The sequence below is a fragment of the Pelodiscus sinensis genome, chromosome 6 (assembly GCF_049634645.1).
Source record: "Pelodiscus sinensis isolate JC-2024 chromosome 6, ASM4963464v1, whole genome shotgun sequence".
Classification (NCBI taxonomy): domain Eukaryota; kingdom Metazoa; phylum Chordata; order Testudines; family Trionychidae; genus Pelodiscus; species Pelodiscus sinensis.
Window position 1 is genome coordinate 70,964,873 of NC_134716.1, and position 26,070 is coordinate 70,990,942.

Consider the following 26,070-nt stretch of genomic DNA (forward strand, 5'->3'; position numbering starts at 1 on the left):
GCTGGCCCTGTGCTCCCTGCTTTTGAAATGTACAAGAGCCCCGCTCTTGCTACATTTCAAAGGTATAAGTGCCACCAGTTCTCCACTGTGTCCTTGCCCGCCCATGTAGACAGTGCTGAGAGGAACTGACTCTCTGTGATAGAGGTAGCAAGGGAAGGGGGGGGGGGGAGAAGCAACTAGTAAAGTTACTAGTCAGCTATTTGATAAGCATATGCTTATTGGATAGTTGACGAGTTGCTTACATCCCTAGCTTGAGGGACAGTCCTTCAGAGCTAGGTACCCAACTAACAGCTGTTACTCTCCAGCTGCCCAGCTCTAAAGGCAGAGTAGAAATAAGGGTGGCGCTACCACATCCCTCCTAAAATAACCTTACAACCCCTCAGGAACTTCCTTTTGAGCGAAGACACCCAATTTCAGAAACACCCATGCAAAATTTGTGTTGTGTAAGTAAAAGCATAGAAGGCCAGATTTGAAGGTGGGAGATCAGATTTCATGTTTGTGCATGTCTTTCATGGTTGTGAATTTAAGGTTCTATGTATTAGGGATGTAATAGTGTAGTCGATTAACTGATTAACCTATAAGCAAAAGCTTATAGGTTAATGCTGTAGACTACACGCATTTCTTTCCTTCTCTCCCTTTCCCCCCCTCCAGTAAATTTTTTTAGAAGGCTGGCCAGCAGCCTGGTTCAGTCCTAGCTTGCAACAGGTTTGGGACCTCCCCCTGCTGTGGCTCTGTATTTAAAGTGTATTAGGAGCTGGGCAGATAGACAGCCCAGCTCAGGCCTTCCCCCTTCCCCCCGCCGGCCCAGACAAAGACTGCTGCCATCCTGCGCTGCTGCCTCTTTATCACAGGCAACAACACAGGGTGACAGGCAGCTGGTCCGTGAGGGGAACTGGTTTTTAAACTTCTATCTGGCACCCCAAGCTTATGCCTCTGATACAGAGGCAGCAGCAAGGAGTGGCAGGGGGCTCCTTGGGAATGAGGGCAGTGGCTGCTGGCCTCGCCCTTACGGATTATAAAATAGTGGACTAACCAGTAAGAATTCATGAGGCTACCCAACTATTCAATTAACTGATATTTAACATCCCTACTATGTATGTGTGACCAAAGCATCTGAATCGGTAAGCCTAAAAACAGTTCATTTCAAAAGATTGCAATAGCAACTGCTGAAACATGCACTCATTTCTTCAGAGTGCTGCTTTGTTCACATTTAACGGTGAGAGAGTACATTGGGGTTTTTTTTTCTTCTCCTGATTTACATTGGTTTTTTTGTTCCTATTGAGAAATAGAGTAGATTTACTGGAAGTGGGAATGTTTGAGTTGTAAAGATAGGGAGTGAGTATTCATCAAGACCTCCAAGATTTTTTAATTTTTTTTTAAAGTTTCTAACAGCAGTTTACAAGTAACAATTGGTTTAAACTTCTATATTATAAATTATAAAGTATTTAAGATTATGTACAAGATCACTTAATTTAAACCCCAGTTGTTCAATGATTACAGGTAATAGACAAGATTTTATGTATTGTCTCTTTGACAAATATCATGGTGTATAGATAGGACCTGATACAAGTACAATATGCTTTTTATAGCTATTTTCTGCTATTTTAATCTGATCTGATTACAACAAAAGCAGTCATATTGTGTTCCTACAACATAACTGTGTGTGTCAGCCATGTTTGCATGCTGCATAATGGTTTTGGTGCTGTTTGGAAAAATCTGGGTAGCTATTCTGTTGTGTCTTAGCAAGGGACAGTACTCAGAGAACATGCATACCAGGCAGAATTAGCATTCCATGGGGTATAGCACTCTAGGGCATCCTACCATGTACAGAGCTGGAAAGAAGAGGTACTATCCACGAAGGATGTTGAGAGGGGTAATTGGCTAATTGTGTAGTCGATACAATTTGTATTGACTACATGATGAGTCGATAAGGGAGGGCACTCGGTCCTGGCTTGTGCCAGGCCCAGGAGCTACCACTGCTGTGGCTCTGTGGTTTAAATGAAGTAAGAGCCAGGTGCACAGGCAGCTGGCTCCTACTGAGTTTAAACTGCAGAGCTGCAGCAAGGGTAGCTCCTGGACCCAGCACAAACCAGGACTGAGCCGAGCTTGCTCAGTCCTGGCTTGTGCCAGGGTCTACCAGCCCCAGTCTGTGGGGGATCCAGCTGGGCCTGATGTGTGCAGAGGCTGCTTCGTGGTAGCCTCCCCCATGCTGCTGCCTCTGTTAGAGCAGCAGCGCAGGAGGGGGCATGAAGCACCACGGAGACGGTGCTGGGGGGGAACCCCCCACCAGCTCCTGCTTTCCCCCCCACTGCTTCCAATACAGAGGCAGCAAGGCAGGCGAGGAGGGGAGGGGTAAATGCAAGTAGTAGAGTAGTTGACGAGACTACCCGCTTACGTCCCTACTATCAACAGAGATTTTTCTGGCCATATGAATCCTGTTATCTGGCACTCCTTTGCCATGCATAGTTACAGGAAGACACTTGTGTACTAAACTGGATGTGGGAAAGGATTAAAACAGTTAGTAATCATGTTATATTTGTACAGAACAATCTGTCAGAGTCTGGTAACGTACTTGGTTAAACATAGGACTTTACTGTTACATAACCTTTGTCCTACTGACTTTCTCCCTTCCCCCTTGTTAATTTTTATCTTTTGTCTAAAGTGTGTTGTAACTTCTTTGAGGCAACAACCCTTTTTTGTTGGTTTTTTGGTAACCTAAAATACAGCACCATAGATCAGATATTTGGCAAGTCATTGGATGTGTCTATACTGCATTTTAAAATTCACAGTAATGAATCTCAGGGCTGCACCATTGTAGCGCTTAATGAAGATGCTACTACAGTATAATTAATCCACTTCTCTGAGAGGCAATAGCTATATTGATGGAAGAAGCCTTCTCATTAATATAGCATTCTCTACATCAGGATGGGCAATAACTTTTGATGGTGGGGGCCACTCAAGATTTTGGAAACTGGTCAAGGGCCGCATTCCTCCATGGTATTAATGGGAGAAGTGTGGGGTCTGGGATGGAGGTTGGGTACAGAAGGGAGCTTTGGGTAAGGAATTGGGGTGCAAGAGGGAGGAGGGAGTTTGGGTGGAGGAGGCAGTTGTGACCTCGGGCAGGAGACTGGGGTGCAGAGGTTTGGGATGTGACTTAGGATAGGAAGGGATTTTGATGTCAGGCAGGAGATTGGGGTGCCAGATCTGGGATGCCGTATGGGTGCATGTGAAGTAGCAGGACGGGAGTGGAGGGCAAAGGGTTGGGCAAAGGAGGGGCTGTAGAGCTAAATGCTTGTAGAGCTTCAAATGTTTCTGCCTGATCAGCCATGTGCTTGCATGAATAACTGAGTGGGAGCGTTGTGCTTCATGGCTGCCTATTATTCAAACAGGCAGCTCCCATTGGCCAGTTTCTGACCAGAAACTGGCCAATGGGATTGTGTTGAGGGCGAGAGCAGCGTCTCTTCCCCCCCCCCCCCCGCACCCCCCCCCAGACTCATAAAGAGAAAATGCCCTGCAACTGTATTTCTGAGGGGGCTGCAGGAGAGCTTGCCTGCGGCTCCCCACTGCCTCTGTGGGCCGGACCTATTGGCTTTTGGACCGTATTTTGCCCAAGCCTGCTCTACATGTTAAGTTAGGTTGGTATAATTTCGTTGTTCAGAGGCATAGATTTTTCATACCCCCGACCAACGTTGCTATACCCATATAGGTCTGTATTGTAGACCTTCCCTCGGAGCCTTTTACAGACTTAGATTTGCTCTATGGCATTAAAAACAGCTTGTGGATAGTATGCCTCTGGATGGAGAGCAGGCTCTGAAACCTGTGAGGGTAGACTGTATTGCAGAGACCATGCTCCAGCCTGAGTCGCAATGTCTACGCTGCTGTTTTTAGCACTGTTGTGCAAAGCTGAGCCTGTAGATCAGGGCCCTTAGTCTTGCTGCCTTGGATTTTAAAATGCAGGGTAGACACAATCCTTTTGTTTCCCAGCTATTCCCTAAATGGTTTTCTGGGTCTGAGCTTCTTAAAAGTTGGGTCCCAGGAGCCCTTTTAGGAGACGTCAGAATGTTTCTTCATGAACAAGATAATAATATAACTGTCATTATCTACAAAGAGATCCTAAGATTTAAGTGCTTGTAGAAATTCAACCTGTCAATCATTCTCTTATTGGAAACTTTAGGAATAACTTTATTTTACTATTTTAAGTACAGTTGTATGACAGACCCTTGCACATTCACTAATTTGGATGTGGCTTGAGATGGTAATAAGTGGTGGTATGTTAGTGTCAGATTTTAGTGCATATTGGCTTTTTAAACTACACAACTTTGTGAATGAACTCCATCGTTTCTGCCTGAATGTATATATGGGAGTGTTCCAAATTTTATCATCCTAGTCTGACAGGTTCCTCCAATTTACAGGTAGAACTAAGACACAAATATACTGAGCAGAAAGTTTGAGTCTTCAGGTTTCAAGTGGTAAACTTGTGTTGGAAATCTTTTTTAATAAAACTCCGGTTTTGGACATGGAGGAGCCAAGGTAGATTCCCTTTCTTAAGTTAAAATAGCTTTGACTTCACTAAAAATTAGAATAACTAGCTTGTCCTATAGTTCAGTCACATTAATGGGAACTGCTTCCAAAGGGGGGCGTTACTGTCCCTTTTAAATATGGTTTTTACTTCCCTTGTAAAGTTCTTTCAGACATACATCTGCATAGTAACTATTGTAAAAATTAAAAAAAAAAAACCCCTAAACTACTAGGGAAAGCCCTAACATTGCTCCCAAAGGAAAGACCTGAGCTAACCCAAAGGGTTGTCCTGGGCCACTGCTCTGTCTTTTGGTGTCCTATAAGGGTTTATTCTCTCTCCCATTTTTTTCAATGGCTACATGACGCCGTTGGAAGGGCTAGTGAAACACATGGACTGAAGTGTGAGCAATACGTGGATAATAACCAATTCCATACAATCTTTACATCTGACAATACTACCACCAAGCTTTTCTTGTGGAGATCATCATGTGGATGAAGAGAAGCTGGCTGACAGTGTGGATGAGATTGAAGTAATACCTGAGAGATGAGGGAAGCAACCTAATGAATATCTGAGACTCACTGCTTTGAATTTTAAAATGCAATATAGACCTATCCAATGACTTGCCAAATATCTGATGTTGGCCTCGTCTATGATGCTATCTATATTTTATGTTGCAAAAAATAGGTTATGTCTCAAAGAATTTACAACTCAGTTTAGACACAAGATAAAAATGAACATGGTGAAAGGGACAAAGTCAGTAGGACAAAGATTATACAACAGTAAAGTCCTATGTTTAACCAAGTACGTTACCAGCCAGTGACACAGATTAAATACATAAACTTTCAAACTGTAATAGAAGGAATAAGCAGATTATTTGTATTTTCTGTACTGCCCACAGTAACTATTTTGGAATGCTAATTATGTAAATGCTTCTACTATGTAAAATGGTTCTTCCACTATGCATTTTTTAAGACGGTCAGTCAATGTATTAAGGTGTATGCCCTTTCAAAATAAACTCAAAGCATAGATGGTTTCAGTCATCTGTTTCAATCTATTTAATTGTTTTTGGCAAAATACTCAAGTATAAGTTTAAACGGAATGGAGTGTTTGGAGAAAGCCAAAAGAGTCTACAAAATAAACAGAGCTGGGGGAAGAGAGGGAGTTGTAGGAAAGCTTACTCTTTAGTGGGTCAAAACAGTCTCCTAGAACCTCATACATAATTATCAGTTATGCAGGGAATATCTACATAAAAATTAGTGTTTTCAGATTCTGTGCCTGAATCTGAACACAGTGCCTACTGAAATACTTATTTCAGTTAATTAGGAAACAATAGGCTGAAAAATCAACATAATATTTTTAGTGTTCTTATAAGAGTCTTGCAGACTCTTAAGGTAAATCTGTGGTACAGAATCAAAATGGTCTCCAATTGCGGGTTTTTTTTTATAGCTGATTATTTTTTATAGCTGATTATTACGAGTCTCTCAATTGGGAGGGTAAGCTGTTAAAACAGATTCCAATATATAATCCAAGATTTGTATTTGCTAATTAAACTACTTCACTCAAATCCTTTTTTTTAGTGTACAGCATTTTATTGAATAGGACAAATACATGTTTTGACTTTAAATAGCTGAACGGCGTGCAGGTTTAGTCCCTATCTTTCTCTCTGCAGGTCAGCAATTGTCTGATGTGCTTTGCGCAACATTGGCGATCAAACCATAAATAGCAATAACTATTTTCATAGGCTTTCATTTCAAGGAAGAAAATCACATACTGTACTAGTTATGTAAGTTGACTCTATTCATGACCGTTGGCCAATTTAAGCAAAATAAAACGTGTGTTTCAGAGGAGAATTCCAAAAAGGGCATTTTGAATGCTGCCTTTAAGTAAACAAAGTATTTTGCTTCAGAATAAATTATTTAATGTGTTGATCCTTCAGATAAATACCACAAGAATCTTAGTCTGCTAAATAAATGTAACTTAAAATATATAGTATGCAAAAGCATCAGCTTTATTTTTGCTTTTGTAGATCAGCATGTTAAAGCATGCATCACATGGCTTTGCATTCTATTGATCATGTGAAACTGATACTTTTTATATCTTCAGTATGCAGAATGTTCTGTACTGTGCACAAAGCATATAGGTTTAGTGTATTGAACCAGGAAAGAAAGTCGTATCATCTGACTTGTGATTCCTTGTGCAAAAAGCTGTGGGTGATGTATTTTCAAATCAAGTTTCTTATAAAATAGGTAGAAGTACTGTATTTGTTCGACAGGCTTATAATTCAGGAGAGTTTAAACAAATCCATATACCTAAGCTATTTATGATAGTCTTCTAAACAATTTTCTTGTTTTCTTTCCTCCCCTTCTTCATGGTTTGTGTGCCTAAATTTTTATTCGAGACATATAGTTCAGTCTAAATTACACTGGGATTAGCTGCTATTTAAAAGCTCGGAAACAATGTGTTGCAGGTTCTACTTCTGCTACGCTGTGTTTTCTTGATTGGCCAAAAAGTATGGCTTTTGCTCATTCAGTAATGCACCTGACCAATGCTTAATTTTCAGTACACTAATAGTCTGCTGGAGACAGTTGGGCTATTCACATGACCAAAGTTAAACAAGTGCATAGGTACCATGCTGAACTAGGACTACTTATTGTAGAATTGAAAAGGGTTTCACTTGTACAGCTACAGGTATAGTCTTGTATCTTGTTAAGATTATTTTTCAAAGGAAAGAATGTTAGTTAAAATGAGTTAACATATGCATAACGTAACAATTTGGCAGACATATCACAAATGTTAAGTGCACTTTATCACTGCACTTGGATTTAAGTTTTAAAAAAGTACTGTATACATAGCATTGGGCACATGTAAAGCTTCAGTTTATATTTATCTTTTAGCTTGTCAAAATTCCCAAAGCTGATCTCCCAAATGAAGTGCATAACTTTAACTTCTACTTGTCAAATGTTGGCAAAGATAATCCTCAGGGAAGCTTTGATTGTGTCCAGCAAACTGTTTCAAGGTAAGCAATAATTAAATTTTGTCCTGAAAGAAAATACTACATTTGTTGTGTGATCTCAGAGTGAAAAGTTGTAACACTTTTTTTTCAAACTATAGTAAAATATAACCTCTAGTTATAGTAGTATGGCCTTTTATAAAATATAAATACCTGCTTTTATATATTACTGTTCTTGTTTGACTTTCCAAAATTAAACTGAGTACTCTCTCACCTCACTAGTGCCATACTTAAAAAGTAGGCAGTATTGACAATGCTAGGATTACAACTGTGCTGCTACTGTTTGGATACAGCTATACTTGACAGGTTTCTAGCATGGTTTCTCTTGACTGTGATGGATAAGGATTTTTAAGAACTACTGCACTAATCAAAAATCATATCCACCATTTCATGACTACCCTGTTCTAGGACCTTGGTTACATCACAGCAATTCCTCGACACTGTATAGTTGGATTTGTAACAAGGTAATACACCGTTCACTTTCATCTATGCAGGCAAGAATGCTGTACCATGTTGGAGTAGAAACTTACAAATGGATTGAGGACATTGGTGTTTCTGATATTATAAATTGAAACTTGTTTTATAGACTCACTCCTTGGCTAATTTATAATATTAGAATGTGTCACTGGTGCATAGCTATGCATACTGATCAGGAAATTGAGCTAAAACTCTTGCATATAAATAGCCATGCTTATATATTGGAATAAATTACAGTTTTGGTCTAAGTCTAGACCAGTGTTTCTGTAAGTGGTCCACAAAGCCTCATGGCCCCTATTGGCTCCATTTCACTGTTTGCAGCCAAAGGGAGCCACGGAAAGTGGTGTGGGCTGGGCAGCACTGGCTCTAGGCAACAGCGAAGGAAGCACGTGCTTGGGGCAGCACATTGCCAGGGGTGGCATTCCAGCCCGAGGAGGAGTAGGCAGGGAGCCCCACGGAAGCCGCCCGAGCTGGGAGCCCTACGCCCAGCTGCTCGGAGCCTGCGCCTGGCCCTGGGGTGCTGGGGTGCTTCCTGGAAGGCGGGGCAGGGTGGCTGCTGCTGGTGACACTGAGCCCGGCAGGGCAGGCTGCGGCCATGGTGGCTGCTCCCGGCAGCCAGCTCCCTGGAGAGGAGTTCAGGGGCTCGGCAGCCTCTTGGGCTCAGCTGCGGCAGGGCCCCATCCCTCGAGCACCAGGGACAAGTGAGTCCTGCCTCTAGCTACAGAGACCCCGGCGCCAGGCTGTGCCGAGCCCCTGAGGGAGCCTGGCTGCCTGACTCTCCCTCCCTGCTTCCCACCCGTCCCTTCTCCCTCCGCTGGGGAGGGGAGAGTAAAGGGAGGGAAGGCTCCTCGGCTGGGCAGGCAGGAAGCGGACTGTACCAGTGCAGGGGTCTCAGGCGCTGGGTGAGCATTGGCTCCTCCCAGGATGGCGGGAAGCTTCGTGGGCCTGGACTGGCTGCCATGCCCTAGGGCATCCCGAGCGCCATCCTCCCCCCGCCCCTCCAGCTGCAGCCACCCCGGCCCCGCACTCTGGGGACCCGCCAGCCTGGCAGCGGGACAGGTGCCGACTCCACCACTCCCCGGGGGGCAGATCCCTGGGGCACACATGGCCGGCTGAGCCCGTGGTGGCCCCCGGGAGCAGCTGCCAGTACCTGCAGCCATGGACCTCTCAGCCAGCCCGCACCTCGGGGCTGCCTGCGCAGAGCTCTCAGCACGCCTTGGCCAGGCGCAGGCTCCGAGCAGCTAGGCGCGGGGCTCTCCGCTCGGGACAGCCTCCGCGGGGCTCACCGCCTACTCCTCCGGCGGGCTGGAATGTGCATTGGAACAGTGCCCCAGACCAGCCTCCACCAGTGCCTCAGCTCCCTGCCTTGGCTCCCTCCACCTACGCCTAGGGCCAAGAGGGGAGCGTGCCTCCCTGGGGGAGAACACACGTGGGGGGAGGCAGCGCTAGGAAATGAGGGAAGCTCCTGCAGCCAGTTTCTTCTGCACACTGGGACCTGAGAACAAGAGTGAGTGTAGAGTGCTGCTTCCTCCCACCCCCAGTCCCACTCCACTCATGCCACTGTGGGGGACAAAAAGGGGCTGCGGACAAAATTCTTTTTGCTTGGGGTGGCAAAAAATTTAGAGCTAGCCCTGGGGCTGGGCTGCTGCTTTCCCGCAGCTCCCCTTTGCTGCAGACAGTGAAACAGAGCCAATAGGAGCCACGAGCGCTGTGGCACCAGTAAATAAACAAACTTGCATGGCCAGTTAACAGGTTTCTCAAAGTGGTTTTGTGGACCATTTTGAGAAACACTGATCTAGACAAAGCTAAAAGTATGAAGTTCCTAAGCCTGTGTGTAGAAACTACATGTTCTTTTATGGTTTTAGAACACTTGAGGAGAAATTTCATGTTGGAATGTCACACAATTTTTAATTTTTTCAGTTTTGAAAAGATGCTATATAATTCATCTTCAAAATGCAACACTCTTTTAAAAAAAATAACAAAACCCTGATGCTTCATTACTGGAGTTGAGAACCTTAACCTTTACACTGCAGTGGTTTGGAGTTGCCAATGAGTCAAGCCAGGCTGTAGAATTTCCTAGCAATCCCTTTTGTACTCTGATCCCTTGTCTCGTTTACTTCTTTCCCATTCCCCTCTCGTTAGTCCACCCAAACTTAACTATTAGTGGCCATTTTGTATGTTATTGCATGACCTACTTTTGTGTTTGACATAACTAAAATGTTTATCAAGAATCTCAAGCAATTCATTAACATGAAAATTTTATGTTTGAATGCCAAAGGATAAACTGAAGCTTAGTCTTTAAAAATAAATAAATAAATAATACTGAGCTCCACTTGAAGGTTGGAGATAGCATTCAAGAAGTCAAGCAAGGAGTGCAAGTTGCTGTACAGAATGGAATGGAAGGGATATTACCTTGGCTTTGTAATATCCTAGTGCAGGGGTTCTCAAACTTTGATATTCCATGACCCCCATCTAAGTTGCTCATGCGCCACAGTTTGAGAAATGGGGTCCTAGTGCTTTCTTTGAGATACAAAAAAACCTAAAGAACTTGAAAGTTATATAGTTATAAAATTCAATTTTGGCCATTGTAGAAATGACACACTACTTCAATGGGATACTGTAATAGCTGTGAAATCTTAAATTTATTCTAGGATGTTAAAGCTGAGCTTGACCTAGCTGGCGTGACTTCAGGGGAGTTAAAAATAAAACAAGTTAAGGAGAAATGATGTGCTGAATGTTCCTTACCCATTCTATTTAGAATACTTAGCAGAGAATTGTGGGATTGCTTTAAAAAATGTTGCAGGTCAGCTAAAGTCATTGTCCTTTTGTGGGATCAGAGCTACTCAATTGCTACTGTAACTAGCATGGCTTTACTAGGCATTTATGCTGTTTTTGTCCAATGATTTAAAACAGTAATTGTTTTGAATTTGAACAGTCTCCTCTGCGCTGTATGGTACAGGGACTTTATATATGAAAACTTTTTGAGGAACAACTGTCTCCATAAAAAGTTAAAGGTATAGCACAGTTTTAATCCATGTATGCAGACTTTATTGTTCTTGAAGAACCATAATGCTTGAAGAGATGTTGAGTTTCACGTCTAGTCAGTTTTTAATACAGAAGATATTAAACCTACTTTTGAGTGCTTGTGGTTTTATCACACTTCACTGTTTTTAAAATGTTTGTCCCCCTGTTGCATGGAAGACCCACACAAACAAATATGAAAACTATGAAAGTAGACTGTTTGATGTGCAGTCAAATGCACAAAGTAAGTTGAGAAATAGTTTTTTTTTTTAAAAAAAAATAACTGGAGGCTTACAGAAATGTTAAGCTACAAGTAATGCTAAAATTGACAGAATTAGATTGATGGCTTTCCTTAAAAGTTTGGGGAGTTAATTAGAAGTGCATGAATGATTAAGGGCCTGTTTTGATCATCAGAAATGTTACTTTTCCACTTGAGTGAATTTAACACAATTTGAAAAGTCTTTTGAATGCTTAAGACACCAGCTCAGGCATGCATTATGTATAGTTTTGGTACCATATAACTATTTTGATTGAAAGAGTTTACTTTTTAATTGAAATAATTATACTGTTGAAATGTCTAATATCAGTATAAAGTTGTCTTACTCCAGCATCACTGTGTCCACACTAGGGTACAGTGGGTTTTTAGTATAATTTGTGTGTAAAGACCCTATGAAGTGCATTTGAAGCCATTAGATGATAACGAGCTATGTTGTGTGTAGTGTAGTGTAATTGAAAATGCACTCTCTTTGCCCAGTAAGCTTTGCCATAAATGCCCTTGATTTTTTTTATTCTGTGGAGATGTTTTAAATTCAGAATTAAAATATTTATTTTCTTTCAATACTTTCCTAGTTCTGGAGCCTCGCAACTCAATTGTCTGGGATTTATACAGGATAAAATTACAGTATGTGCAACAAATGATTCTTATCAGATGACAAGAGAACGCATGACCCAGGCAGAAGAAGAATCTCGCAACCGCAGTACAAAGGTCATAAAACCTGGTGGGCCTTTTGTAGGTATGGTTGTATCTAATTTTTTAATCTAATAGACAATTAGAAGGTAGTAAGTCTGACAGTCTTCAAGGTCCATAACTACTTAGTCTACTGATAGACTAACTGAAGTGTAGGAACATAAGCTTTCGTGGGCAAAGACCCACTTCGTCAGATGCATGTAGTGGAAATTTCCAGAGGCAGGTATAAATATGCAGGCCAGAATCAGGCTAGAGATGACGAGGTGGACAAGTCAACTCTGGATTAAACAAAGACTGTGAATGGCTTGCTAACTACAAAAGCAGCTTCTGCTCTCTTGGAATTCACACCTCCAGATCAGCTATTAGAAGTGGGCCTCATCCTCCTTGATTGGATCCACCTTGTCATCTCTAGCCCGATTCTGGCCTGCATATTTATACCTGCCTCTGGAAATTTCCACTACGTGCATCTGACGAAGTGGGTCTTTGCCCACGAAAGCTTATGTTCCTACACTTCAGTTAGTCTATAAGGTGCCACAGGACTCCTCGCCGCTTTTGCAGATTCAGACTAACATGGCTACCCTCTGATACTTAGTCTACTGACACTTCTTACATCGGATCATCTCAAATTTTTTGGTAGTGCAGCTTCATATCACCTATTCACACTGCCCCTCTTCTCTGTTCTCCTTCTCCCTATACTTTATAATACTTTTTCCTTCCTCGTTCCCTAGCATATTCTGATGGGATTTATGTTCCTTCTCAGAACCCTGTACACATGCTCCTTTAGAACTTTGATCCTCCAGTAGCCACACTGATTGATTGGCATGCTTCCTGCTTCTGAAGTACTTATTACAAATGAACAAGAAATTTTTAGCTTTTGCTAGTTGCTCTTCAAATTCTTTTTTGGCCTAATTTTACTTGACTTGCCGTAGTTTTATGCATCTTTCTACTTTCCTTAGTAGAATCTGACTTCCAATTTTTAAAGGATTTTTTTTCCCTTCACACCACTTCTTTCATGGTTTAGCTATGGTGACCTTTCTTCTGGTCCTCTTATGTCTGGTTTTTGTTCTGTTTTTAATTTGGATGTATATTTAGTTTGAGCCACTGATCTGATGTGTTTAAATAGTTTCCATATTGACTGTGGCTATTTCATACCTGTGACTATTACTTCTAATTTCCATTCAACTAGCTTCCTCATGATTCCCCTTTTGAAAGTTAAATGCTACATGGTATGTTTCTTTCGTTTTCTCCTTTCTTCAAGGATGTTAAATTTAATTACATTTTAGTTGATAATACTGATCAAGTCAGCTATGTTCGCCTCTTGGACTTAGTCCTGTTCTTTACTAAATAAAGAATTGTCTTCGCCTTGTGAATTCTGGGCCTCGCAGTCATTAATGATGTTGAGAAGTTTTATCTCTGCATCCTGTCCTGAGAGAACACATTCCCAGTTAATATGGGGATAGTTGAAATCCCCCATTATTATTGGGATTTCTGGTTTTGTAGCCTCTCTAATTTTCCTTTCCTAATTTGTGGTCATTATCACCATCATCCTGGTCAGATGGTTGCTAGTACATGCTATTGTTATATTCTTATTAATCAAGCATGGAATTTATATCCATAACAATTCTATAAATTCTATGGAAGTTTTACTTTATTTACAGTTTTTACTATTTGAGTTTAGTGTCACTCCTCCACCAGTGCCATTTGTTCTATCATCCCTATATATTTGTATTTTGGTATTACTGTGACCCATTAAGTATCATTATTCCACCAAGTTTCTATGATGCCTATTATATCAATATCCTCATTTAATAACAGGCACTCAAGTTCACTCATTTTGATATTTAGATGTGCATTTACAGTATTTGCTAATATTTAGTTGTCTGCTTCCTTGTGATGTAACTGAATGGAACTTTTTTGGTTTGACTGTTTCTCTTCAGTTCCTGCCTGTATCTTTACTACTTCTGTCATCGCCTCATCTCTAGAATACATAGTATCCTCTTGAATAAATCCTCCCCTAAGGGATGTCCACGTCAACCTCATAGAATCATAGAATAATAGGACTGGAAGGGACCTCGAGAGGTCATCGAGTCCAGCCCTCCGCCCTCAAGGCAGGACCAAGCTCCATCTACACCATCCCTAACAGATGTCTATCTAACCTGTTCTTAAATATCTCCAGAGAGGGAGATTCCACCACCTCCCTTGGCAATTTATTCCAATATTTGACCACCCTGACAGTTAGGAATTTTTTCCTAATGTCCAATCTAAACCTCCCCTGCTGCACTTTAAGCCCATTACTCCTTGTCCTGTCCTCAGAAACCAAGAGGAACAAATTTTCTCCTTCCTCCTTGTGACACCCTTTTAGATATTTGAAAACCGCTATCATGTCCCCCCTTAATCTTCTTTTTTCCAAACTAAACAAGCCCAGTTCCCGAAGCCTGTCTTCATAGGTCATGTTCTCTAGACCTTTAATCATTCTTGTCGCTCTTCTCTGTACCCTTTCCAATTTCTCCACATCTTTCTTGAAATGTGGCGCCCAGAACTGGACACAGTACTCCAGCTGAGGCCTAACTAGTGCAGAGTAGAGCGGCAGAATGACTTCACGAGTTTTGCTTACAACACACCTGTTGATACAACCTAGAATCATATTTGCTTTTTTTGCAACAGCATCACACTGTTGACTCATATTCAACTTGTGGTCCACTATGACCCCTAGATCCCTTTCTGCCATGCTCCTTCCTAGACAGTCGCTTCCCATCTTGTATGTATGGAACTGATTGTTCCTTCCTAAGTGAAGCACTTTGCATTTCTCTTTATTAAACCTCATCCTGTTTACCTCTGACCATTTCTCTAACTTGCTAAGGTCATTTTGAATTATGTCCCTATCCTCCAAAGAAGTCGCAACCCCACCCAGTTTGGTATCATCTGCAAACTTAATAAGCGTACTCTCTATCCCAATATCTACATCATTGATGAAGATATTGAACAGTACGGGTCCCAAAACAGACCCTTGAGGAACTCCACTTGTTATCCCTTTCCAGCAGGATTTAGAACCGTTAACAACAACTCTGACTACGGTTATCCAGCCAATTATGCACCCACCTTATCGTGGCCCTATCTTAAGTTATATTTGCCTAGTTTATCAATAAGAATATCATGCGAGACCGTATCAAATGCCTTACTAAAGTCTAGGTATATGACATCCACCGCTTCTCCCTTATCCACAAGGCTCGTTATCTTATCAAAGAAAGCTATCAAATTAGTTTGGCATGACTTGTTCTTCACAAACCCATGCTTGCTATTCCCTATCACTTTATTACCTTCCAAGTGTTTTTCATAGGATTTCCTTAATTACCTGCTCCATTATCTTCCCTGGGACAGACGTTAAACTGACCGGTCTATAGTTTCCTGGGTTGTTCTTATTCCCCTTTTTATAGATGGATACAATATTTGCCCTTTTCCAGTCTTCTGGAATCTCCCCTGCCATGATTTTTCAAAGATCATAGCTAAAGGCTGATACCTCCTCTATCAGCTCCTTGAGTATCCTGCGCCTTATGCCTGTCTGTTTTCTACTAGCCCTAAGTTTAGAAACTCCTCCATAGCCTTTTTAATTTTGCTTTGGGTCTGGTGGGAAAGAACTTTTGCTTCTAACCATTTACCTTTATGGAAAAACAGTCTGTTTGATTAATAAGCTGTTGAATATATTTATTTCATTATCTTTGAGCCTTTACAAACATATAGTAACACTTTAATTTATTGGGAAACAATATTGCAGGAATGTAAAACCTTCTTCATTAGAAACAGAGTATTTTCTCAAATTTCTGTGGATTTGATCCTGAAACAAAGGTGTTGCATTTTACAGGTTTTTTTCTAGTGAAAAATCTTGGGTCAGTTACATAGATTTTTGGATACAATAGTTTCATTTTTGAAAGGGCATAGCACCAAATACTGTATCTGGCAGTACATTAGTCACTTTACTTCCAAGTTATGGTGCTAATAATATGTAGCTTTGGGTTCCTTAGACACCAATGAAGAACATGTTAGTTTCAGACGATTTTTTTTCCTTATTTAAAACGTAAGTTTAACATCAAGCTAATAGGATATTTTTTTCTCAGCCTGTAAACTACTTAAGAAAATATTTAAGGTGTGCATCTGTATAAACAAAGCAAAATATCTTGCCCTCCTAACAATATCACTTAAATTTGAGTAATTTCATTTCAGGCTTTTTGAGATCTTAACATAATGCATTTTATGATATCCTCTTTACACTAAACAATACCCTCTGAATTAAACTTTGGGAAAAATCAGATGTTTATAAATTGTGCAAGAGCTATTAATTTTTTTCCCCTTTTTAATTCTTGGACTTAGGTAAAAGAGTACAGATCCGGAAAGCACCACAGAGTATTCCAGATGCAGTGCCTGAAAGGAAAAGGTCAATGCCCATCAATCCTGCAAATACAATACGAAAGACCCACGTAAACAATGGTGTTTCACAGCGGCCATACAGGGACAGGGTGATTCACTTACTGGCACTGAAAACCTACAAGAAACCAGAGTTGCTTGCTCGCTTGCAAAGAGATGGTGTTAATCAAAAAGACAAGAACTCCCTTGCAGCTATCCTTCAGCAGGTGAGAACATTTGGACAGATTGCTTTTCTTGCTCTTTCTGCTCCTTTTCCAGTTTTTCTTAAAATATGGCAGTAACATCCTAAATAGTATTATCTAGAAAAGTGAGGGTTCACTTTGGTGAATGGCAAACACGTTCATTGTGTCTGGCTCTTTGACCGACTTCTTGAAATGCTGCTGCTCTGTTTTATAAGTAGTTAAAACAAACTTCCTGATCGTTTTGATGAGTTTATAGGAAGTTTGTAATACTGAAGATTTCTAAAGCTCTTTGTGAGGTGTCAAGGAACAATTGCTGGGTATATTTTTAGCTACCTTGTTCCTACTGTAGTATTTTTTCCCTTAGGAGTATTACTCTTGTTACTCCGAGCTGCTTAACTGGTCAATATAGTTTCTCTTAACTATTCAGACTAGTTCGCTAATAAACTTATGTTTCCTTTGACAGGTTTATTAGCTCTTTTTATAAAAAGGAAAGGGGTTTTGGAAGGTAATTTAAATGAAAAGAAATCTGTATAATAGTGTTGCATTTCATATTATTGGATTGAAGCTCTATTTAAATGTTACAGTAAACAAAAGATTTGTTTTCTTTCTGTCACAAAGAATTTCTGAGTAGTTCTTTGCTAAAAACATGAATGATATTTTAGAAGGAACTTCCAATCTGCAAATCTGTAAATACATCTGCAGAATTACCCGTGTATTGCATGTGTGTATGTGCCTGTAAAGATGACCGTGGAATTGAAGAGATGAAATCCTTTTTTTACACTGCACTATTCACACATTGCTTTTTGTGCACTGGTAGCTTGTGATGTCAAAGCCCCGGGAATGAATTACAGTTGTCTTAAGCCATCCATTATTCCTTCACTTCTTTAACCTCTGTTAAGAACATAAGAATGGCCATGCCAGGTCAGACCAATGGTCCATCTTACCATTCAGAGGGAATGAGCAGAACAGGGCAGTTTGAGTGGTCCATTCCATGTTCCACTCAGCGTGTCAGATCTAGAAACACTCAGAGCATAGGATTGCATCCCTGACCATCTTGGCTCACAGCCATTGGTGTACATATCCTACATGAACGTATTCATTTTTTAATCCAGTTATACTTTAAGCCATTACAAAATCCCAAGGAAACAGATTCCACAGGTTGACCGTGCTTTATATAAAGGATTACTTTATCTTGTTTTTGCTGCCCTATGCGCCATTGGCGTAACGGGCAGTAAGTAAGTAAGTTATCTTGTTTGTTTTGAACATGCTTTCTATTAATTTAATTGGGTGAGCCTGGTTCTTGAGTTGTGCAGAGGGGTAAATAACACCTATTGATCTACAAAGTTCATTACCCCCTAATGATTTTATGGGCCGCTATTGTATTCTCTCCTCCCCCCTCCTCCCCCCCCGCCCACACACCATTGTCCTCTCTTTTCTAAGATAAAAATAATTTCTGTCTTTTTTTTTAATCTAGCCTTATATGGAAGCTGTTCAGTACCCCCTAATGATTTTTGTTACCCTTCTCTGTACATGTTCCAGTTCTAATATATCTTTTTGTGATGGGGCAAGCAGAACTGCATGCAGTATTCAAAGTATGGGTGTACCATTATCTTATTATCTGTCCCTTTCCTAATGGACCCTAACTTTTTTTTTTAACTGGTGCTGCATCTTCAGCAGATGTCAGAGGTGATATCCAAAATCTATCTTGATTGGTGACACCTAGCTATGTGTAGACTACATGGCTCTGTCAACGGAGCCATGTAAAATAGTTTATTCAGCACAGTCAAAGAAGCAGGGATTTAAATAATCCCCGCTTCATTAAAATAAAAATGGCCGCTGTGCTGACGATCAGCTGATCTGGCACAGCGCGACAGTCTAGACATGGCACAGTCGACAAGAGACGCCTTTGTCGTTTGCTCCATTATGCCTTGTGAAACGATGAGTGCAGAAGTGGGGGCTCTCAAAAGTACCCGAAAACCTTATCTTCAGGCTTTGGTATAAAGTTTCCCCCCAAAAAATCTTAAATTTTGGGGGATAAAAATCTACTGCCACCACTCAAGTAATAATAAAGACGCCAGGGAAGAGATCACTTGGGAAATCTGAGCCCTGAAGTAAAACCAGGACACACAAAAATTAACCAATACCAGGTTAATAAAAAAGAAAGAGAACTTTTTTCATCACCACAATACTCCAGTTACAAGCATAATAACTAGATGGAAAAGTCACCAATTAATAAACTCATGAGGAATTCCACCATGGGCCAAAATTTCGTTACAAAAGAAAGAGAACCCCATTTTTAAATGCACAGACATCAGATTCCCATTTCCAAACATTAAAACCTATCGGATTTATCTAAAGTTTACCCTACTTACAGATAGAGAAGAGTCTTTTCAGAGAGAGGTCTGTCTCCCTCTCTCAGCATCTGGAGAGAAACTGCCCAGAGATAAAGGAGGGAAAAAACAAAAATTCCTTTGTCCCAGTTTGAAATCCCTATCTGCATTTTTATTGGCTGACTGCTACCTGGCTTAGGTAAGGGACATAGTTAACACTTTAGTCTCCAGGCTGCTGGCCATCCCTCATGGTCATGACAGATGTCCATAACATCAAGACGCAGACCAAGATTGACATCTACAATGCTGTAGTCATTCCACTGTTGCTATATGGAGCTGTAGCCTGGACTCCCTATATTAAAGATCTGGAGAAATTCCACCAAAAGTACCGGAGGAGAATATTCGACATCATGTGGCAGGAAAGATGGACCAATGTTAGTGTCCTCACAGAGGCTGATTCCTTTAGCATTGGAGCAATAATTGCCCACCACCAGCTATGATGATCTGGTCACGTGGTCAGGATGCCTGACACACATTTGTCTAAGCAGATTTTCTACGCTTAGGTGAGGATCAGGGACAAGGTCTCCTGGTGGGTAGAAGCAGCATTACAGGGATGTCCTTAAGAACACGTTGGTAAAGTGCAACATTGACGCTGACACCTGGGAGAAGTAGGAGAAGGATTGAGTAACCTGAAAGACCACCATCAAGAATGGTGCCCAATGTTTTGAGATAAAGCAATGTATCCATGAAGACCAAAGAGCCTGATGTAAGGAGTGTGCCCAGGCCCACATTAGTACCGCTGGTGTCGGCGCCAGTGGAGATAAAACCTCACATGTAGTCACTTTCAGAGAGTGTTTCTTGCCAAAATTGGCCTAATTTTTCATTTACACACTCATCAGTTATAGGTGCCCAAGGGGAAATCTCCCTCGATTTGAGGGATCCCAGAGAGAGAAAATAGTTGAGTAACTGCATGAAGTCTTATTGGTTATGTGACTATTCTATAGTCCCCAGGGGTGGGACTGGCAGCCAGTGCACTTCGGCCCCAGTCCTGGGGAGCCCCCGCTATCCCGTGCTGCTGCCTCTGTATCAGAGGTAGTAGCATGGGGTGCTAGGTGGAAGCTGATCCGTAAGAGGAGACCGTTTAAAAACCAGCTCACCACACAGACCTGCTCCGTCTCCCTTGTCTCCGTCTCGGACACCCTGTGGACAGGGGCTGCTGCTCCGTGGGAGGCAGAGCATCCTCTGTCCGTGGCAGGCACACAGCACCACGTAGTCAGTTTTGGGGAAACAGTTAATTGTAGAGTCAGCTACACGCTGACATCCAAAAACTCAAAATGGCCCTAGTGGTGATCCAGGCAATTATGAACTGGTAAGTCTAACATCAGTACCGGGCAAATTAGTTGAAACTATAGTAAACAATAAAATTGTCAGACACATAGACATAATTTGTTGAGGGAAAGTCTACATGGTTTCTGTAAAGGGAAATCATGCCTTAATAATCTGCTAGAGTTCTTTGAGAGGGGGTCAAGAAACATGTGGACAAGGGGATCCAGTGGATATAGAATATTTAGATTTCCAGAAAGCCTCTGACAAGGTCCCTCACCAAAGGCTCTTAAGTAAGTTTTCATGGGTTAAGAGGGAAGATCCTCTTATGGATTGATTACTGGTTAAAAGACAGGAAACAAAGGGTAGTAATAAATGGTAAGTTTTTCAGAGTGGAGAGAAGTAACTAGTGGGGTTCCCCCAAGGGTCTGTCCTGAGACCAATCCTATTCAACTTATCTATAAATAATCTAGCAAAAGGGGTAAAATTTGCAGATAGTACCAAACTGCTCAGGATACTTAAGACCAAAGCAGACTGTGAAGAGAACTAAGTGATTGGGCAACAAAATGGCAAATGAAATTTAATGTTGATAAATGTAAAGTAATGCACATTGGAAAAAATAGTCCCAACTATACATACAATATGATGGGGGACTAATTTAGCTACAACTATTCAAGAGAGATCTTGGAGTCAATGTGGATAATTTTCTGAAAACATCCACTCAATGGGCAATGAGTGTCAAAAAAGCAAACAATGTTAGGAATCATTAAAAAGGGAAAGAGAATAAGACAGAGAATATCATAGTGCCTCTATGTAAAACCCTGGTACGCTCACATCTTGAATACTGCATACAGATGTGGTCGCCTCATGTTAAAGATATATTGGCATTGGAAAAGGTTATGAAAAGGGCAACAAAAATGATTAGGGGTATGGAACAGATCCCGTATGAAGCGAGATTAAAAAGATTGGGACTTTTCGATTTAAAAGAGGAGACTAAGGGGGGATATGATAGAGGTCTATAAAATTATAACTGCTGTGAAAAATATGAATAAAGAAAAATTTACTTGTTCCGATAATATAAAAATTAGGGGTCACCAAACGAAATTAATAGGTAGTAGGTTTAAAATGAACAAAAGGAAGTTTTTCTTCACTCAGTGCACAGTCAACCTGTGGAACTCCTTGCCAGAGGACATGGTGAAGACTAGGACTTTAACTAGTTCTTTTTTGAACCCTGTTAGATTCATGTAGGTTAGACCCATCAATGGCTATAGCTAGGATGGGCAGGAATGGTGTCCCTATCTTCTGTTTGTCTGGAAATGGGTGACAGGAGAGGGAGCACGTGAGGATTACCTATTGTGTTCCCTCCCTCTGGGGCATCTGGTATTGGCCACTGTCAGCAGACAGGATACTGGTCTAGATGGACCTTTGGTTTGACCCTGTATGGCCGTTCTTACATTCTTATCCCAAGTGGTATGGCATATCTGTCTCAATATCTGCTACCTCCCCAGTGCATTCACTTTTCCAAAAAGTGTGCCATGCAAAATGCTTGAAGTACTACTTGACCTTCAGAAGCCAGCAGGCTCAACATAGAGCTAATTCATCTTATTTCCACAATGCACACTACAAAGTGGGGGAGAGGGGTTTGTTCAGTAATGCTGTCATTTCATCAGCAAAGTTATAATAGATCTTTTCTGAGATAATATTACACCATGACTGGATTTGAATAGGCAAATGTATTTACTTCTTTCTAGGTGGTAAATCTGGGAGCCTAAACATAATTACTGTTTGTACAAAACAAATTAGTTATTGAAAGTACTATTTATAGTTTCTAACGAATGGGTCTGCTGTTTAATTTTTGGTAACTTCTGTTTCAGACAATATGGTGGGTCACTAAAATTCTTTACAGGCAAAATTTAGGCATGTGCAAGTCCTAGTATTCGATATTTGAAATATAGTATCACAGCCATCTATGATAGTACGTAACACACTTAAAAATGAGACACGGGCCAATACAAAACACACCTAATTAATGTACTTGATCTACTGGTACAGATTTAGATACCCTCTTTCTTTTGAGACTCTGAGTCTAAGTCCAAGTTTGAGGGGGGTGAGCAAATCTGCATAAATCACAATGATTCTGTCCATGTGCTTTTCAGTGTACAAGGTTCTCTTTATAATCTTGACCACAAGTAATAGGCAAAGTACCTCTTCCTAAACTCTTGGAGAAACAACAACTTCAGAGGTCTGTTGCAGATGGTACAGTTGAAAGGTCTAAAATGGGATTTGAAGAGGAAAAGTTGCCAAACTGATGCTTGGATGTGGCAGGCATCAGTGATCATGGCCTTTTATCAACATGGCTTTTTTTTTTCCAAATAATACACAATGTATTTCTCTTTACGAAAGAAAGGGCGCTATTAGAAGCTATCTTAAAGTAGAGCACTAATGGGATGAATACGCTAATAAACAAGCATTAACTAGTATGGAATTATAGGAATTTTTTCCTGGAGTTCATGGATATTTGTTTTGCATATGCATTTGAGACATACCATAGATTTAGGAGTGGAATTGGGCATGTACTTCTTTTCTTAGTTAAATTCGTGCTAAAATTTTACTTGTACCTTATTGCATTTTTAAAATATATTCATGTATATGGCCAGGTCCACCAACAGAAAAGCAATGGGGACAATTACCCTGAAGCCCATTGATTCAAAAGGTCCCGTAGCTCCAAACTGCTGCTTCTGTGGCAGTGGTGGTGGCTAGGAGCCCCAGGTCCTTTAAATCGCCTCCAGAGCCCTGCGTGATGCTGAAGGGCTGGTGCCGAGAAATACAGTCTGGATGGCACTAGGAGCAACTGTTCATAGCCCTGCCTCTTGCTCCAGAAGCCCGGCCTCTTCCAAGAATGCAGAGCCAACCCCCCCACCTTGCCAGGGGCCTGGCAGTTCTGTTGACCCCCTTTACATGGCTGAAATTGTTGTATTTGTCTTCATTAAACTAAGTTTTCTTAGGTAGACATAGGACACTCATTGCACTTACAACTATTTTTGTCCTTTTGTCATTAAAGGAAAAAGTAAATAGGGTCAAATGTTGTACTAGCTTACCACTATCTGGTGCAATGCTACAGCTTCATGTGGTTTCAGAGAAGTGTGCATGTACTAAATTCAGTGACCCAGTCCCTGGGAAACAAGAAAAGCTACCTGACTTGGTCATAATCATTTGGCTAGATAAAAAATGGCCTTGCTGGTACACAGCATTAGTTACCATTATTCTCAGAGCTGTGCCTACTTTCCTTTTTTTCTTGTGATCTAGTATCATTCATGTTTGCAGAACTGGAAGAATAAACACTTGAATTATTTTTGAACTTGAATGCCTAACATTAGAATTCTGAATTTAAGTACCTAAATTCACACACCCAAGATTGAATATTTTTGTATTTCAAAATATTCCTTTATATGAAAGGTCTGTTCTTTGTTGCCTTTAAAGCTGAAGGCCAGAAAATACTGAAACATTTTATTTTTCATTTTTTTAATTTTCAAACTGTATTTAAACTGTCAGTCTATTCTAGTAATTGCTACTTGTATTTTTGAATATATAATTGTAGGTAGCGAACTTGAATGCCAAGGACAACTCTTACACGCTGAAGGAATATGTATTTAAAGAGATCCAAAAAGACTGGCCTGGGTACAATGAGATAGACAGACAGTCATTGGAGTTAGTACTTTCTAGGTAAGTTCAGTCTTTTTGTTTAAAGGGTAGCAATACAAGAATACATTATTTGAGAGTAACCAGCTTCTTTCTTACCAAATAATGTAACATCTGTTAACATATTTTTCTTGATTCTCCCCTCCCCCCCTTTTGTAACCTGGAATATGGGTGATCTTTATAGAAAGCTAAATTCATCTCAGAATGCCACCAGCACCAGTCATTTGGAATCTCCTCTAAGTTCTTCTAAAGATGCTGCATCTGCTTCTCCTTCCCAGGTATTTAATATCTTTATATTGCAATATGATGCAATCAGACATAATACATATGAGCTCTATATTGTTGGGAAGCTTTAATAATGTAACAAGCGGCACTAATGCCCTTTCTAGCATATTAAAAAGGTGAAGCAACTATTTCCATATAATTGGATGGTGGCATAGAATATCACTTAAAAATAGTTGCACCGTAGAAGACTGTGTAACTAATATGAGGGTTTAAAAAAAATCTTGTGTAATCCCTAAGAACCTCTAAACTTAATAATCCCTCTCTATTTAGAGATCAAATAGGCTGTGTCTACACTGGCCCCTTCTTCCGAATAGCCATGCTACTTTAGAACTTTGGAATAGGGAAATGCGCGGGGGATTTAAATATCCCCCGCGGGATTTAAATAAACATGGCCACCGCTTTTTTTCCGGCTTGGGGAAAAGCCGGAAAAGAGCATCCAGACTGGCGCGATCCTCCGGAATAAAGCCCTATTCCGGAGGAATAAGAGATCCTCCGGAATAGGGCTTTATTCCAGAGGATCGCGCCAGTCTGGATGCTCTTTTCCGGCTTTTCCCCAAGCCGGAAAAAAAGCGGCGGCCATGTTTATTTAAATCCCCCCGCGCATTTCCCTATTCCAAAGTTCTAAATTAGCATGGCTATTCCAAAGAAGGGGCCAGTGTAGACGTAGCCATAGTGTAGAAATAAACCAGACTCCTATCTAGATGGCTCATAAAATGTTTTGTGAACCTAGATTGTCAAATTAGGCCTATTGCTATCTGAACGCCACGAGGTCATATTTACTTTTTAGATCTCCATTATTGTTACACAATCATTTTCTGGTTGTTAAATAAGCAAAAAATATAGCTCATATATTGCCAAACAGTTTATCTTGCTGTGTCTTGGTATTTCAAATGAAGACTCTTGTACCTTGTTGTATTCTATAGTTGTTTGATGCTTTGTACTGTCATATTGATTTAATTTTTCTGTCATGCTGACATTTTTATGCTGCAGCCTTTTAACCCTTAGTTTAAATGCAGTATCTACACAGGAAAAGACATAACTATGCTGTTTTAGGGCAGTAATATTCTGTTTGTGGCAAAGAATCTTCATCTATTGTTGCTGTCCGTATTATGCAGTTATCAGTTATGATTAAGTATAGTCGACTGGTTAAAAGATGGAACTGAGTCAGAAGATCTGAGTTCTAGACTCAGTCTTGCTTCTGGGGTATTGGATAAATTTCTTATTTCTCCATGCTTCCTTTTGTTCATCTAGAAGAATGGACATATATTCAGTCTGATAGAGCATGAGTAGACTAACAGATCAAAAGCACTATTTAAGATAAAGTACCACTGATTAAAGTAAACATAAAATAGCACTATAGCAATGGCAGTAGAAGAACATTCTAAAATTTATTTTGTGGTGCTTGCATTTGCTGTTTCAGGGCAGATGAAACAATACTGAACATCCTGTGCTGGGATCCTTAACATACTCAGGAGGGATATTAAAAATACTTACCTGGTTTTTGCTAATGTTTCTCATGATGATAGTGAATTAGTATGAATTGTGTGGTTCCCTCTTCTTATCTGCTCCAATGCACACACTGAATCTGGAAGTAATTCATCTGTGGTGCAGAGCTGTGCCTGGCACTTCTGGTCAGAGGCACTCCTTTGTACTGAAACATAGGCTGTATATGCTTAAGCAAATTGACATGAGTCAGACAGTATTTCAAAAGAACTGCAGTGTTCTCTGAAAATCATTTAGAACCCAGCTCCCTACAGCAGAAACTAGATTTTCCTTGTCCCTTTTTGAAGTTCAGTCTTTCTGATTAAACACTGTTCCATGTTGGTTTGAAATGCTTG

General features: G+C 40.7%; 1 protein-coding gene across 4 annotated transcripts in view; it reads left to right on the forward strand.

Annotated features, from left to right (window-relative positions):
* ELL2 (elongation factor for RNA polymerase II 2) overlaps positions 1-26,070 on the forward strand; it is a 75,772-nt gene that overhangs the window by 29,113 nt on the left and 20,589 nt on the right. For 3 of the 4 annotated variants that reach the window (XM_075932106.1, XM_006118674.4, XM_075932105.1), the window contains 5 exons: positions 7,414-7,535; positions 11,877-12,040; positions 16,360-16,619; positions 23,847-23,971; positions 24,132-24,225. In XM_075932106.1, coding sequence (XP_075788221.1) covers positions 11,956-12,040; positions 16,360-16,619; positions 23,847-23,971; positions 24,132-24,225 — 564 coding nt within the window. In that variant the 5' untranslated portion in view covers positions 7,414-7,535; positions 11,877-11,955. Of the gene's footprint in view, positions 1-7,413; positions 7,536-10,941; positions 11,021-11,876; positions 12,041-16,359; positions 16,620-23,846; positions 23,972-24,131; positions 24,226-26,070 lie in introns of all 4 variants that reach the window. The other variant, XM_075932107.1, reaches the window with a different exon arrangement.